Below are 17,420 nucleotides of genomic sequence, written 5' to 3' on the forward strand. Positions count from 1 at the left end.
CTCAAGAGAGTGTGTCCACTCCAGTGTGTGCTGATACAAGCCAATGACGCAATATTAAAGGCATGGAAAATATGTTTGTGTGGGATGGAGAGAAGCTAAAAGATAGAAGGGACATCAAGGATGTGTGTTTACTTCCAGTCAGGGAGGATTCATATTCTGGTAAATGGGTTCGAGCTTACAACCCCCCCCCCCCCCGCGAGCGTGGCATGCAGCCGAGTGTGTATGATTAAAGTGTGTGTTTGTCTTTGTGTGCGTGTGCATGTGTTTGTGGGTTTTGTGCATCACAGTCGGAGCGTAAGCATTTCCAGATGTGATGGGAATGGCGACAGGCGGAGAATGAGACAGCATTTACACAGAACACGGTCATAGCTAGCTGACTCAGATAGACTCATGACTGTATCACTATATTTCACTATCAACCTTCCCGGTTACATACCTAACTGTATTGTCTGGTTAGTCTGGGGAATTGCTCTTTTTTTTCTTAAGTTATTGATCCGAGAGAAACCAAAAACAACACAGCGCGTAGTACAACAAGCTCAGTTAATCCTTATTAGATTATTAACCCTAGACTCACATTTAAGCAGCATAATCCTTCCCTAATCTTGGCTGTAAAGCTAAATCCAGTCCAGAAAATAGTATCTTAATCTTAACTGGGATCTAAACTTTCTCCCCAAAACCCAACCAACATTATCCTGTAACAATCCCATAATCCTCACCCAAATTGTCAATTTGAAGGTGCAGTATCTAAGATTTTAGTAAGGAAAACAACTGATAAAAATAAATAGAATAAAATTAAAACTTAAATGTGAAGAAATAACAATTTTGTTGAGATATCTCCCGAAGCAAGAATGCTAAGCAGCTAGCGTGGCCTGTCCTGGTCCAAAGCTCCTGTGCTAGCAGTGGCAGATTTTCCTCAGCTCTCCATCCTTTTTTGGAAAAACCCAAAAACAGCTGGCGCATCATGCCGGTGAGCGTGTGGCTCTGTTCTCACTTTCACACTGTCAGCGTAACATAGACACTTATGTGCGTACTGCTGGTCCAGAGGTAATAATGCATTCTGATGCCTCCAGACATTCAAATAAATCATGTGGAATTTCAGCTTTTTCATTACCGTTAGATTATTTCTTCCTCCACTTATACACACACGTTGCTCCTCTAGGCAGAGTGTACAGCGTCCCTCATCACAAGTATTAGAGTCAGAGCCTTGAGGACAGCCAGTTATGCCTGGAATGTCAGCTCACCTCAATGAGAGTCAGATACACACACGTGAATACACACACTTGAAAGGACACGCTTACACTGCCATGCACTGCTGCACAACTAGGCTCCTACACAGTTTATCTATTGTGTGTGTGTGTGTGTGTAGCAGAATAGCATTGCATATGAGACATTCCTGTACTGTAGTACTGTTTTCCTGAGGCAGTAACAGGATATCCTCCCCCTCTGTACTGTCCTGCCTGCTGGACACACACTCACACACATTCCTTAATGCGAACGCACATACAGTACACAAACAATGGGTCCAACGTACCAAGACGGACACCCTTGTCTGTCTGATCAAATAAGAGTGACATCTGGCCCTCACGTGATCGCTAATATCCTTAACTGGGTGGAAAATCATTTGACCTGCTGATGGGCAGAGTGTGGGAGAGCGAGAGGAAAACAAAGGAAGTAGACAAAACACTGGAGATGAAAGAAAAATACATTAGCATGAGCATTGTGTTTTGTGCTAATTAGCAAATGTTAGAACCGTTAACACGCTAGACTAAGATGTTGATCATGGTAAACATGGTCTTCCTCATTGGCATTGTCATTGTGTACATAATAGTATGTTAGCATTTAGCTCAAATCAGTATTGTCTCAAACTACATGCTCACAGAGGTGCTAGCATGGCTGTAGGCTCTCGTTCTTCTGACCGTTCACTCTCCAGAGATCACCTGACAGTCACTAAGTGCATTAATGGGCTCCTTTTTCATTTCCATCTTTGTAATTAGTATTCTGCTTGTTTTCTGTAGTGCTGTACCCAATGTGATTTTTTTTAAGCTTCTACTAAACGATAAGTCTGCCTAAAAACAAAGTAGCCATCTACTCAACCCTCATGTTGATGGAAAGTCAGGTGAAGTGTTGTAGTCCACAAAACATTTCTGGAGCCTCACAGCAAAACAGTGTTGCAGCATTCCCCTAAATACCTGAAGTAGATGGTGTTTTAAAAAGTAAATAAAACAACTAAAAAAAAAAGAAGTATCACATATACTGTATACTGGATAAAAAGAATCTAAATGAAAAATAAGTATTAGGTCCTGTCAGACATTAAAAGCTTGATATAAACTTAATATATCAATTTTAATAACACTTTTAGTAACATCAGTACTGTAGATGTAAATGTACACAGTGATGTCCACGCTGTCAGCAATTCTGGAGAATGATAGCTGATTGTTCAAACTTATTCCACAATTGTCAAATACCGACCATTTGGATTGGGAGCCTCCAAACCAAAGCGTTGGTAGCTTGTTGCTGGGAGTGAGATTGCAGAATCGCTGAATAAACAAGCTAATAATAGAGAGAAAGCTGCACAGCATTCAAATGTTGATTTAGATTTCAAACGTCAACATTAACAATGAAGAAACTGTTGAGAACAGCCCAGTTTTCTGTATAAGAATAGGCTCAGTTGTATTTCTAAAACCAACTTGAAACTGAATAGGTATAATGATTTTGTACATCAAGATGTCACAGAGTTTAATAACAATAGTCTTTAACCAGATGTTCGGGAGGTATTCCTTTAAGAGGATGTGTTTATTCTGAAGTATATTGAGACAGTGTTAAGTGAGGAATTTGCATGTGACTGAGCCAGATGGGTCACTGAAATGCCCTCAGAGCACATTTTTTCCCTCGCGGTAGAAACAAGAGATGTGAGGATTGGAGGGAGGAGGAGAGTAATGAAGACAGGGCTGAGGAGGAGAGAGGAGAGTGTTGCTCTTTGAGGAGTGGCAGGGTGTTATAATCCACCGTGTGACCTCACTGACAACTGTGGAACAATCCCAGAGAGGAGAGAGGAAGTAAGGGAGGAAGGAAAGTGCAGTAAAAGAGGGAGACAGGAGATTCAGTGGAAGAAGAGACAGGGAGCAAGAAACTTAAAAGGGAGGGGAAAAAAATTATCAAGATTTTAGGCCAGCCGTCCACTTTAGTCCGGCTGAACTCTTCTGCTGATTTAAGTGCAGAAACGCCCCATGTTTATCGTTAAATGGCAGTCTGGTGGTGTGTCTGAGAGGGGTCAAAAGCAAATACTTCCTCATTATGGCCGTGTGTGCTTAAACTGAACAGTGTTCCAATTCACTGAAGTGCTCCTCATTAAATCTCCGCACACACACTCTCACATGTTACAAAGACGGAGGTCAACAACGCCTCATGGAAGTTAAACACATCCTTGGAACAGAGGTGTAATGGGTGCATGGCAGTAAAACAGGAAGCCAATAGAGTATTTGTTAGTGGAAGCAGGAAGATCAATAAAGACAGGAGTGTGTAAATGCAGCTTCTTGCTTAACGGTTGGTCTGGAATGTGTCGGATGGACGGTTCACAAAAAACAGAAGGTCACAGGTTTGATCCCTGCATGCCAGTGTGTCGACGAACGTGTCCTCTGACCAGACACTTCACCCTACTATGTAAATATCTCCTCTGGATAAATCACACTAGCTGTGTTTACATGGACAATATTTCTTCAGTCTGACTGCTGCCATTCTTGATAAGAGATTCCAGCTGAGCAGTTTACCTGGACGCTAAATGAAGCGATCCGATTACATTTTAGTTCACAGCTAACACGCAAGCTTTTAATCCGAATCTAACACTGTGACGCCTCGAATCTTCAGATCAGGATGGCAATCGATTAAGCACAATGTTCTTGTAAGTGTGGTGTGCGTCTGTTTCACAAAGCAAGAGATATTTGAACAAAATTGCAACTTTAATAACAATAGCCACTCAGAAGAGCATTCATTTGTCAAAAACAAACCGATCATGAAAGTGAAGAATTTTGCTGCTGGAGAGATGGCCCAATGTCTCGGGTGTTTATACAATAGAAAGACACATTATTGGTGCTTCGTGACAGGAGAAACCAGAAAGATGGGGGAGTGGTATTTCCTTTTGCTCAAAAGGTAGAAAACCTACGACAACCACAGTGCCCTGCATCGCACTGGATCGATAAACACTGATGGGTGACATATTGTGATTATGAGTGTACCTTGGTTTTGGCAGCTCTCTCTCTCTCTCTCTCTCTCTCTCTCTCTCTCTCTCTCTCTCTCTCTCTCTCTCTCTCTCTTTCTCTCAAGATCAATATTTTATAAAATTAGAGTTCGGTTTGTCAAAATAGGGAAATAAGAAGTCAAAATCACAGTATTGCGTTAACTGGGGATTATTGCTTCATAAGGGTGAAACACCCTCTTTGGTTATGATATAATAACTGTATGAGGAAGTCTGTCTATTACTGTTCGTCAGCATGAGAATGACATCACTGGATAAAACTGTTCCTCTTTTTATGAACTAAAGCCACCTTTGTTCGTTCATAATGCAACATATTAAAAACAGTTGTTAGATTTCATTTAGAAGCCACTATTATCCCATTTTGACACCTTATTATCAGTTATCATGCCAGTGTCTGCAGGCTGTGTGACCACCTCAACAGGGAAATGTTGGTTTCTATGACCTATTCCCTCCTCTCATAACAACCACTGATGATGTGGCCTTGAGCCAGGCACTTAATCCAGAAACACATCAGTGGAACTGCTCTGTGAACAGCTGAGGATGAGAAGATACAAGGAGTGAATGTGCGTAACAGGAACAATGAGAGGCTATAAAACTTGAAATATATTTAAAGCTACAGAACCTGAAGTATCTTTGGTGACTTGCCAGTGGTTCAGACAAACTAAATGCACAACAGGTATTAAGGTTAAGGTGTCGAGTGATGGTGAATAGAACCATCCGACTCAGGTCAGAAAAACTCAGGAGAAAAAGACAGTTTTAATGGAAATAGGGAGCTTTTCCCTTCGTTCACAAACGTTTCTCCAAAACTACAAAATGGAATATCCACCATACCACCTGCCAGTTTAACTGTTAAGAAGGCACAAAGTGACTGTATTGGGAATATATTAAGATTGTTCAGTATACTGAACGAACAAAACTGTCATCTTTCTGGTCTGTCATAAAGCAGCAGCATTGGACCTGGTGCCCCCTAGTGTTGGAAACCAGTCAGCACAGACTCCTGCTGCTGCAGAGCTTGATTTCTCTGTACTGCTGCAGTGCAGACAGACAGATTTAGTGTCTGTATTAGGTGTGTGTGTGTGTGTGCGTTTTAGAGAGTCTGACAGGTTTTCTTCTAATTTCCACATTGAGCAAACCTTGTCTTGATCATGAGGCGTGAGAGCGTGCAGCCTCTATGAACCTCGTGTCTTTTGTTTGTTTGTTGACGCAGAAATCGTGGCGGGCAGCCGAGGATGTCAGTGACACAGTACCAAGAGAGCGAGCCCTGAAGAGTGTCAGTTTCCAGGAATCGGTCAGCGTTATCACTGACAGGCCTGCAACCATGGAACTGGAGAGCCAGCAGATCCAACATGGCTGCCTCAGCAGCCCCAGTAACCGAGCCCACAATGCAGTTGGTGTGAAGGTGGAGACTGCTGACAATGAGGTGGTGCAGGTATGCAGGGTATTCTGAGAAAGAGCTAGCTCAACTGTTCAGTTTGTTTTTATTTGTTCTGTAATTTTCTCTGAGATAATGGGTTTGGAAATTCTTTCTATTTTTTCTGTTCTTGTTCTTTTAGCAATATGAGCATGTCATCTTATCTCCATATTATGTCTTTCTTTTAAGAAAAGGAGGACTAGTACAGTAGCTTTACACACGGTAAATCTCCTTTGTCTACAGGAGATCCGCTACTTGGACCAGGTTTTAGACGCCGCCTCAGAAACACCCACCAACGGAACCTCTTCTCCGTCGGAAAACACCAGACCAATCAGCATCGACGGAAACTCTCCTTCAGTCTTCATGTCGCCCTCCTCTCCTGTCAATCACCAATCAATCATTGTGGAGGGGCAACGACAAACCACGTTCCTCCACCAGGAGGACCCGGCTGTGAAGACCAATGGACACGTGCAGGGAGAGGAGTCGGGGCGCGGCGGGGCCAAGTTTGAGCTGCGAGCGTTTCAGGAGGAGAGACGGCCGGCGAAACTCTTCACCCCTGGAGAGGAGCAGCAGGTCAGGGTGACGAGGAGGCGACCCACGGAGGAGGTAAATGACAGTTACATAATGTGTCAGCTGTAACAACAACAACACACCGGCTCTGTTATTCTGAATCTAGACTCAGTGTCTGTGTTGACACAGTGAGAGTAAGTAATAGAAATCTGGGTGCAAGAACATTCTATTCTATTCTATTCATATCCTTGAGTAACTCCCACCTAATGAGTTTAATGTAAACCTCCCTAAACTAAGGTTTACTTCAGTTAGTTCCTTTAAAAGTCAGACAGTGATTGATACCTTTGTCACAAAGTCTAAACTGTTTGCTTTGTTATGTTGGACAAGATGAATGCACCAGCTAAATTATGAGAAGATAAGCTTGAAAATGAAACATTAACATTCAAAAGAGTGGTTACTACTGCTATTATTGATAGTGTTAATACTGGTACATCATTGAGCCCCCTCACGCAAAAAATGAACAAATAATAGAATAAGAAAATAGAGGCAGAGGGAAGGGTCTCAGCAGATACAGACACCACCACACACGTCTAGCAGGTCATAAGTGATGATTGAGAGAGTTTGTCTTTGTATATATTTATGTATATGTCTATACATTGTTTTTTAGGAGAATCCTGCATAGTAGAAAAGAAGATAACATGATAGCAGAACCTTTTGAGGAGTTTTGTGTTCTTTTTAGGTACAGTATTATTTCTCCGTTTAAGGCTGTAATTTCTTGATTTCATGATTTGATTTGCAGTGCATTGTGCTATGGATAGTATAAGCTGTGATTTGGGTCAGTCGGCCCCAGCCCCAGCCCCAGCTCCAGCCCCAGCTCCGGCTCCGGCTTCTGCCGCAGCAGCTCCAGTTACCAGGCCAATTGAGTATTAAGTAAAATGTTTGTGAGTTTGGACCCATAGCACAATGCACTGCAAATCAAATCATGAAATCAAGAAATTACAGCCTTAAACGGAGAAATGTTGAAACTGAAAGAGTGTCGTCAGTTAACCTGAAGTAACACAAGCACATCATGCGACAGCAGTGTCCACGAAGGCAGTTGTGGTCACTTTTAGTTAGAAATTCTCTGGAGAACGAGATCATTTTCAGTCTAGTCAGGCTGTTTATGATCCTTCTTTAGAGTAGGCGGGTAGAACATGGTTGGCTCGAGGGCAACACACCCTGCTTGGCAAGATGATGGCACACGTAAAGCCTGTCAGCAGGCCTCAAACAGGTCTCGTTGGACTGAAAGACTGATATGCAGGGGCAAAGTGAATTCAGATGCTTAATATGCTAATGCTAATAGCAAAAATGTTGTGAATGCTCTTTTTGCATATTCATATTCTTTTCTTCTCCTTGTTTGTCAGGTTCAGGAGCTGGAGCGTGAGCGTCAGGAGCTCATCAAAGACCAGGCAGTGAAGAAAAATCCTGGGATTGCCCAGCGCTGGTGGAACCCTCCTCAGGAGGTAGCCTCACATTTAAACTTCATTTGGAAATTAAACTATATTGACTTCCCAACAAAACTGATTAAGTGGTTCTTTGGTTGGTTAATTCAAGGTTCCTTTGGAAGAACAGCTGGACACAGAGCAGCTCGAGTCTCTCAAGAAATACCAGGAGAGGAAACAGCAGAAACAGACTTATCCATACACACAGGTAACAGACACACACACACACACACACACACACACACACACAGGCTCTGTACCATTTGGAAACAATGCAGAAGAATGTTAAGTTCTTTCCTTATTTTTAGTTTCCTCTAACTTTTTGCTTCTATTTGCAGCCCAAGGTGTCAGGTCCTCCAACTGTGGTGACCTTTGACCCGGAGCTAAACAGGAAGGTGGATATTGTGGAGGAGCAGATCGACTTCTCATCTGCCAGGAAGCAGTTTCTGCAGGGGGAGGCAACCAAGAGAGATGTAGCTCCTCACATATACTCCGCCAAACCCTTCTCGAAAACCGTAACCAGGGGCAGCCAGGGGAGCAGTGACCTTCTTGCAGAAACAGGAGATAGTCACGTCACCTGGTCTGATGAAGGCCTGGCAGGGGAATTTACCTGTGCACGAGCTGTTATGACAATCCTGCGTGAGGAGGAAGAAACAAAGGGCCACTTCCATCCGTCGTTTCACCCAGAGGAGTCCGACTCAGGATTAGACGAGCTGTCTGTCCGCTCTCAGGACACGACTGTGTTTAGCTTGGATAATGTATCTGACAGCGGGGCTTCGCTACCACCTACCCCGCTGCCGCTCACCCCGGTGTCACCGCCAACCCCTCAGCCCACCACGCCAGTCAATGGACAGAGCAGCGGCGGTCCAACAGAAGACGAGCTGGAGTACCACGCAGGGGTACTTGTCCAAAATGCCATCCAGAATGCCCTTGCAGCTCAGAATGGAGACGAGTGGCAGCCATCTGACTTGAATTCTTCACAGCTGAGCACCCCCGTGTCTCCATCCTCAGCTTCTACAAACAGCCCAGTGCCAGTTTCTTCCTCTCCCGTATCTTCTGGTGGAGCTCCCAGTCTCCAATCACCTGTGTCCTCCAGTCCTGCTCCATCCAACCTGTCCCCTCCGCCAGAGAGACGGTCAGAAGTGAGAGTTGTTTACCAAGAGAAGACATCAGAATCACAGCAGGCTCAGCAGCAGCAGCAGCCATCCAGTCCAGCCCAACAACCACACCTCCAGACACCTTCTCCACCTCCTTCTCAGCCCATCTCGCCACCACAGAGACCCAGAGATGGAGGCCCCAGGATCAAAATCCAGTCCTCATACGCCAGAGCTCTCGCCTCCTCGGCCCCAGCCCCAGCCCCAGCTCCAGCCCCAGCTCCGGCTCCGGCTTCTGCCGCAGCAGCTCCAGTTACCAGGCCAACCCCAGTCTACCGTCCCCCTTCTCCTCCAAGCCCAGAAAAAACAGAGTTCAGCTACTTCAGCAAATACTCGGAGGCGGCAGAACTGCGCAGCACGGCGGCAGCATCGCGAGCCCCTGAGGCTGAGCCAGCCAGTGGCCCATTCCGCCTGCGCTCCAAGAAGCAGCGGACTCTGTCGATGATCGAGGAGGAGATCCGAGCTGCTCAGCAGAGGGAGGAGGAGCTGAAGAAACAGAGGGAGACGCAGCCAGTTGTCGCCGTCCGCCCCAGCAACGCCTCCAGCAGCGGTCATGGTCTTGTGAGGTCGGGGATGCGGCCAACCATTTCCCCAGCAGATAAGATGAAGAGCAACAGCCTGCCAGCCAGACTCTCACTGACAGCGAGGACAGCACCAGGTTAGTTCGTTCTGTAACTGTACTGCCTCTTAAGGTTGTTTCTGATTGGTCCCTGTATGTGACACCTGCTAAATCTAAATGGAATGCAGCCACCATTAATATTATTAGCAGAACCTGTGCTAATCTAACAAATCCGTGTTTTGTTCTGTAATGTTCAGGGAAGATCGAAAAGGTTCGTCCTGCACAGCCCGTCTCGCCCTCACCCTCAGAAGGAGCCCTGTCTGATGCCGGCAGCGAGGACTCTGGAGGATCACGGCCCAAAAACTTCATGCAGACGCTGATGGAAGACTATGAAACACACAAGGTGAAGAGGAGGGAGAAGCTGGAGGACAACAGTGTAAGTATTTAAACCTGAACCACCTGGGGTTATCAGAGAGACAGGAAAGACTTGTTTCCCATCTATAAGTTCATTAAAAGCTAGCGATTTTAGGTTCCTGCAAAAATAAAACACAACAAATGCATTTTCTATGGATTTACACAGGTAATACTTTACAAAGGTAACACTTTTAATGAGCAGCAGCTGAAAAAATAGCTTAAGGATCTTTCTCAATCAAATAAAACACAACAGAGATTTTGTAGCATAAGCATTAAAAAAAAAAGCCTCTCAGTAATTGCTCAGAGGTGAGCACAGCTTATCACACATAATTAAGCGCTTGTTTGACTCTTGCGGTTCACTGCGATTTGTTAATGTCAACACGGTTGAATGCCTCCATCCACGGCCTGCGGACATGAGCAAATAGTGTACAACACCAAAGGGAATTCCCCCGCCTGAAGCAGGAAACGGAAATGAAAGTTAGGCACAGAAGCTAGGGGAATTCTATCCTGACTTCATCTTTTTCTCATTTTTTCTATGTGAACACATCTTTTCAGTGCCAGACTACTTATGGCAAAGTGTCACTGTTCAGAATTAGGTCCCTCTTGAGAGGAAGTATTGCATTTTGGCAGACTAAACTGTCTTTAGAGGGCTAGAAAGAACAGTTATATTGTTCATAAAAAGAGTTTCATAACCACCGGTTATTCATTCATACACACAATACACTCCCATACAGTAGATTTAACATTAACATACTAGAAATGATACACTTGTGGGCAACATTACATATCAACCACCGACAGATTGTATACTACAGAAGAAACTATTACATTTCGTTCATATTTATCTAATCATTCATTTTTCAAGATATTGAGCTGAATGTGCAGCAGGTTATTGTTGCTCTTGTTGTTGTTCATTCATGATGACATCACATATGTTGACTGTGTGTACTGTTGCTTCTCTCCTGCTGGTCGGTCAGTATGCCCGTTTGTTGCTGGCTAACGAGGTAACCAACGAGGTACCTGTTCCCTCTGTTAACTGCCTTTACTGACAGACCTGGGTCAGACTGAAGTGGACAGTTAATACGTTCCTGAATATAGTGGAAATGTTTGTGCCAAGGTTGAAGAGAGACTCACCAGTAGGGAAATTCTTTGTATTTTCTGGATCTGTATTACTATTCATGGCATTTGTTTGGAAAATTGGGATGATTGAGAAGAGAACGTTTATATTAGATGTGTCACAAGAGTGGAAATTCCCACTGGCAATCACTTTCTCATTCTCCATTGAGTGTAGATGAGTCAACAGTAAGAAACAATGTCACTTTCATCAGTCTCCCACACGTGAAACCGGTCCAGAAAATATAGACCGAGGTGTATTATTTTTGTTTGAAACCCAAAAACTGATGGATTATCTGAAAGATTTTTTTTTTTTTTATCTGGTCCCAGGTCTGCTTGTGGTCTCACTGCATTACTGTTCTGCTCTGTGGTGTTGGTGCTGCATGTGCTTGTCCAAGGATTTGTTGTGACCTTTGACCTCCCACCCCAACCCCAAACCCTGCACAGTGTCATGCACTTGACCTCTGTATGCAAAACATATCCTGTACAGTATTAGTTACAAAAAAAATCTCTGCCACTTAAAAATAGTAGAAAAGAAAGAATGGTCATGACATTAAAACATATCACAATGTTACTTTAAGATACGAATGTAATCAAACATTTTGGATGGTCTACGTTTTATAAATTTGTAATTGTTGGAAAATAAACCTCAGATAATGACTTTAGTTTACCAGACAATACAATGAATATATGGGGAAATATACAGTATTAAAGGTCCCATACTATGTTCATCTTCATGTTCGTATTTTTCATCTTCTAGAAAATGTTTACATGCTTTAATGTTTATAAAACACATTGCGTTTCTCATACCGTCCATTGCTGCAGCACCTCTATTCACCCTCCCACTGATCGCTCTGTTGAAGCATAGTTCACATAATGTACATTACAACCTTACGGAAGTCCTGACGGCTTGTTTAATGGAACGGTTTCTGAATACGGACTATGTGCATTTCTCCGTGGATAGAGTGTATTGATAATCCCCAAATATTGCTTTATAAATAAAAAGACTTGGAAATCTAGTTTTCTACAATATTGGACCATTAAAATTTGAAGTTAACCAACCATTTTGGACAGGAAAAGTAACTTGTTACATACATGTGTATAGGTTGGATAATATGGTCATATGACTGCTGAAAGGCTATGTGTTGTTTATCAATGAGTCTTGCGCACTTGTGGTGGATGTCTGCGTTATCATCATTGACTCGAGGTTCTAGTTACAATTAGGGGTGGGTAAAAATATCGATTCATCAATGCATTGCAATATATTTTTTCCCAATTCAATATCGATTCATAAAATCCTCTGAATCGATTCGGGCAAGCGACCACCCGCTGTCCCTCGCCGGACCTCTCGGTCCCGCCTCAAGCAGCTGGAAGCGTCTCGCCCGCGACCTCGATCGAGGGTCAGAGGGTGATGCGCCGCAGAAACACCATCAGAGCTGCGGAGGCGGGTAGCCGATGTCTGACGCACCGCTCTTTCGGAGACTGTAAACTCCCAGCGCAGCCGGTCTCACCCTGGCCGCTGCACCGCGCGCCCGCGGGTAGCACTCTCCTCCAGGGAGAGAGGGGGGGTCAGTGTCAACGTTTTACCCCCTCACGTCTAGCCGGAGGGCGGAGGGACGGCGGTTATGTCTATGTTTATGTCAGAAAAAAATATACCATGCAGTCCCAGAAACAATGGCACTTTCTCAGCTTAACTATGGTTGCACTATTTTATACCTAAACACATCTAGTACCTTTGTTTACATTTCAATTCGAACTAGAACTTCCTAGAGGAAAGATTTATAATTTAAGATGACTTTTTTAAATAAAAAAATTATCAACAGGTACTCTAATGAATTATTTGTTTATTACTACTTATTACTGAAGCGATATCGAAGCATTTAAGTCAATTAAGAATCGAATTGAATCGAATTGCGAAATCGAAATCGAAATCGAATCGAATCGTGAGGTTCTTAACAATACCCAGCCCTAGTTACAATAGCTTAGAAGCTTGAAGCTCGAGTGGGCTCAAGCTTCAAGTTTCAGCCTGAATTCTCCAGCCTGAGTTCCTGCTCACAAAGACGTCGTTCCTTTGTGTGAAGATGTACTCGAGTGCTTCTAAGTGTGTGTGTGATGGTGTGTGATGGCATGAGAGGTGTTTGGAGAATATGAAACGTGGAACTAGTGTTCAAGCATGAACTTTCCCCTGAAATGGAGTGAAAATAGTTTTTATTGTCAAATACTGCAGGTGCGCTTCATTTGGTGGACTATTGGTTTATTTGGTCAGTAGCCGTGAAAGCTCTACCGCAGGATGGTTCAATCAAGCGCTCCCTCAGTTTTTGACAAACACTGCATGCCATGTTGAAGCCACTGTGGTGTGTTTTGTTTTGTTTTTTTTGTGATGTAAAGCATGTTATTTTTCAGGCTCTCTCTTACATTGACTGTGCGTGCATCTGATGAGCTGTTTTGTGACTCACAGGTTCTTGAGGCCACTCGTGTCACCAGGAGGAAAAGCGACATGGCGCGGAAGTGGGAAGCCGGTATCTACGCCAATGAGGAAGGAGAGGAAGAAGAGGAGGAGGAAGAAGAGGAGGAGGAGGAGGAGGAAGAAGAGGAGTAAACAGCTCCCGAAAGAGACAGTTGAGAGACCGAGTGGAGAGGAGAAGGAAGCGAAGGATGAGGGAGAGGGAAAAGGAAACAGTATTTATTTTACTTATAGTATTCTGATGATCACATGACCCACTGGCTCGATCAATGGGGCTCATCGAGGAGAGGCATCGAGCTGTGGTGGTTGGACCTGAAGATTGAAGGCGCAGCAGCATGTTGAGTGACTGAGTATGTGAGAGACATTTGAAGTGTTGAGCTGAGTTTGGAGAAAGAAGAGACACTCTGAAAGGTTTCATTGGTGGTTCAGGAGCGCTGGTCAGAAGTGTACTTGGGATGAAAGGTTTTTACTAGTTGGTAGATGCTGAATGACTTTAATATTCATAGGATTTTACATTTACCTGTAATTGTTTTTAAATTGAAATATGGGCTGAGATCCACATATTTTATTTTGAAAGGTTGCCTGAGACTTATATGATGATGGTTTTGGCAATGGGTGCTTGATAATAACCCCTGTCATCTTGAAAATGTGTGGAAAAAAAGACAAGCAGGTGTGTGCAGAGTGACTATGGATAGACTTTGGACTGAAAGTTGTTCAAGAAAGGAGAAAAACGAGGCCTAATCGCACACCCAGACATCCACTCTCACCTGGATTTGATGATGCTGCATGAATCCGGCTGCGATCTTTGAACCAAATGGGACTCGAAGCATCACCCTCAGTTTTACTATCTGCGTCCTGCAGTGCCACAGTACAGATAACACACACACATAACACGTTGGTTGGCGCTTTCGCAGTCCTTTTCAAGCATCTGTATTAAATCTTAAGTGCCGACTCGGGGGTCAGCAACCTCGAACTTATTGAATGCTAGCGAGGAAATGTGCAACATTAGCATCATGTTCTTCAACTTTGCCTTAGACCAGTCAGTAATTGTCAGGATGCACGATCTGTATGATGTATTTTATCTTCTCCTGTTTCAGTAGACCTTAGAGAAAATACGCAACCACATTAGATAGAAAGTCTGTAAAACACTTTTTTCTTCGGTGATTTCACGTCTATGAAGTGCTGTAAGTTCAATTAGAAGGAGTTTAAACAACAAAGGGGGGAAAGAGGGAAGCTAACTGTGGGTCATGTTTGCGTCACTTTGGTCAGCGTGTGTGTCCATTAAAGGGCTGGGTCGGGGGTTTTATATTCTAAGAAATCACTTATTTTACCGTCTCTGGCTACGTCGCTTTTGTTGACCTGTGCTTTCTGATGTAAGCAGTCGTTGTGGTGTATTATACTGAGGTAGGACTGTGTATTTGATATATGAACATGTATGTTGAGATTCCAGTGGGGCGACTGCTTTTCTTGTATCTATTAAACCTTGCTAGCTGAGGATAAAGTTTTGATGAGAAATATTGAAAGAGCTTTTTATAGAAAAAAAAACAAAAAAAAAAACATTGTTATACCAAAACAGAATGTTGTTATTTAGTCAGACTGCACTCTCAAGTCTGTTTAAGAAGTATTGATTGTGTGCATGACATCACACTCCTTCCCTGACCTGAAACAAGCACACAACAAGCGGGAAGGAGAAGGCAACTGACTATCAGTAGGACACGACAATACAAGAGCAGGCTGAACGTCTCTGATGAGTTGAGATTGTAATGTTTGTTTTTATAATATAGCGTTGACTTTGCAGGACGATGTTAATTTCTGTTTTGTTAGATGAATGAAAAAATAACCACAATACAGGCCTCTCTGAGTGTGGTGATGCTGTGGATCGTCCAAGTGTAGCAAACAAAGTTCAGCTTTCAAAATAAAACAGTGAACGCTAAGGATCATCTGATACGATACTAATACCGATTATTAGTGATCAAAGAGACCGATAACTAATAATGGAAACCGATATACATTAGCAGTGCATACAGTCAGTGTTAGAATAGCATACATAAGTACAATTTTGAGGTAATTGTACTTCTAGTTCCATTTGGCACTACTTTTTACTTCCCCTGCACAACATTTTGGAGGCAAATGTTGTACTCTTTACTCCGCTACATTTATTTGAACCATAGTTACTGGTACATGTGGCTACAGACAAACAGAGGCAGCCGCGTCAGAGCCACAGTAGCGCATTTTTAAATAAATGTATTTTATCAGTAATCAGACAAAAAATACAGATTCTGAAAATCAGAAAAATGCTAAATCCAGTGTTTCCCACACATAGACTTGGGTGGATCGCCTAAGTATATAAACTTATATTTGGCGACCCATTTAAGCCTTTTGTACTCTTATTTTTTTTTTTTATCCGTCCGAGATCGATGAACTAGTTGACAATCTGCCCTCGCTCTTCCCTTCCCATTTATCGTCAACCACACATGCTTTGCAGAGAGAGGTGTTACTGTGCATCCTCCTGTAAATGCCACAGGTACAGGTCTGTGGGAAACACTCATAGCAGATCCAATAATCGGCCTTAGTAAAGACATTGACACAAAATCATAAAGCAATCCCTGGAGCCTCCAGAACTGTACTTATACAATAATGCAAAGTAGAAATCTGTCAACAAACCGGACTTTTGAACCACTTTAGCTGAAAAGTAGCAAAATGACTCCTTCACTAGCTTGTTTTATTGAAGCCTTAGAGATTATTTTTTAGGAGGATGGTAAGAGAAGATTGTGTTGTTATCACAACATCTGTTAGCGAGGCCTGTTCAAGTGTCCTTCAGCGAGGCACTGACCTTCACCGGCAGAACGCCTGATATATAACTGTACACTGAGGTAAACTCGCACAACATATGACAAATAAAGAATTGACACATACTAACCCCTTGACAACAGCAACTCTCCTTTATATTTATTGGGACCGTCCCATCCTGCACACATGACGAGTTTCTCTTCTTAAAGATCCTCCGACGTTTATTTAATTACCTCTTGCGATACGCAGTGCCACTAACCTCACCAACCAGAAGTGAAAACCAAGGTCTCGTGCCTCTTGTCATGCGTCCGTTTCCCCCTGAAACAAAAAAGCCCACACTGGTTCCTCAGAATCGTTCTTGTAATTGTTCTAATACACATGCAATAATATATAAAATGATGAAAGTATTTAAAGGACTAGTGTCCCTTTTTATGAGACGTTTTTGTGCAGCAGAAGGTGTGCCAGGGACAGTTAACTTAGTGTAGTTTGTCGTCCAGGGGTCAGGGACATGACCTGATGTGTCAGACAATATTAAAAGCACTTGCTTTACTGCTATGTTGATGCATCCTCACGTTAGGTTTTAGAGAAATCGAGACATTGTTTTTCAGGATGAATGTCAGGTGCAGATCCTTTCTAATGAATGATAGTTTCACAGTGGCCTACTCTGGATGCCACCTGAGCGTCCGCTGTGTCTCTCTGCGCTTCATCCGCAGCATGATAAGAGTTTTAAGCAACATAAGCAGACGGCTGCTTCCCTCCTGTACTGTAGCTGCAGTGTCACATCGTAAAAACTCTCTTATTGTTAAACAAAAACCCCAAGATCATTTTCAGTTCTCAATAAAGAAACGCTACAGAAATCATGCACCCGCAGAGGAGATAAAACAGTGTGATTTATTATTATTATTATTATTATTATGCTTTTGTTGTTTGAATCCATGGTGCAGAGGTGATTTATTTATCATTTTTGAAATGCTGGTAGCTTGTTTTTTTCTTTCTGCCCGCAGAAGCTGCAGTGTGGGACTCGCACTGTCTGTGTGTGATGAAGCAATCCTATTATACAGTATACACAGTATAGCCTCTGTTCCTATGTTAACCACTTGTAATGCTCATACTCTGCTTTGTTATTTTATAGCACATGTAAGGCTCACAGTTATACACCTACTATACATATTATGAATATTTTCTCATTAAAAACAAAACCTGTACACGCGGGACTGCTGAGTGCTTCATTCATGTGTGTTTTAACTAATACGGCGGTCTTGTTTTTAAGTT

The 17,420-nt window shown here is 43.0% G+C and overlaps 1 protein-coding gene across 4 annotated transcripts in view; it reads left to right on the plus strand.

Moving 5' to 3' along the window:
• palm2akap2 (PALM2 and AKAP2 fusion) overlaps positions 1-17,353 on the plus strand; it is a 94,009-nt gene extending 76,656 nt beyond the window's left edge. For 2 of the 4 annotated variants that reach the window (XM_030435367.1, XM_030435371.1), the window contains 8 exons: positions 5,460-5,681; positions 5,907-6,269; positions 7,577-7,675; positions 7,767-7,862; positions 7,993-9,466; positions 9,625-9,803; positions 10,759-10,797; positions 13,353-17,353. In XM_030435367.1, coding sequence (XP_030291227.1) covers positions 5,460-5,681; positions 5,907-6,269; positions 7,577-7,675; positions 7,767-7,862; positions 7,993-9,466; positions 9,625-9,803; positions 10,759-10,797; positions 13,353-13,493 — 2,613 coding nt within the window. In that variant the 3' untranslated portion in view covers positions 13,494-17,353. The remainder of the gene's footprint in view (positions 1-5,459; positions 5,682-5,906; positions 6,270-7,576; positions 7,676-7,766; positions 7,863-7,992; positions 9,467-9,624; positions 9,804-10,758; positions 10,798-13,352) is intronic. The other 2 variants (XM_030435369.1, XM_030435370.1) reach the window with 2 other exon arrangements.
• Positions 17,354-17,420: the final 67 nt, after the last annotated feature.

The sequence above is a fragment of the Sparus aurata genome, chromosome 12 (assembly GCF_900880675.1).
Source record: "Sparus aurata chromosome 12, fSpaAur1.1, whole genome shotgun sequence".
Lineage (NCBI taxonomy): Eukaryota > Metazoa > Chordata > Actinopteri > Spariformes > Sparidae > Sparus > Sparus aurata.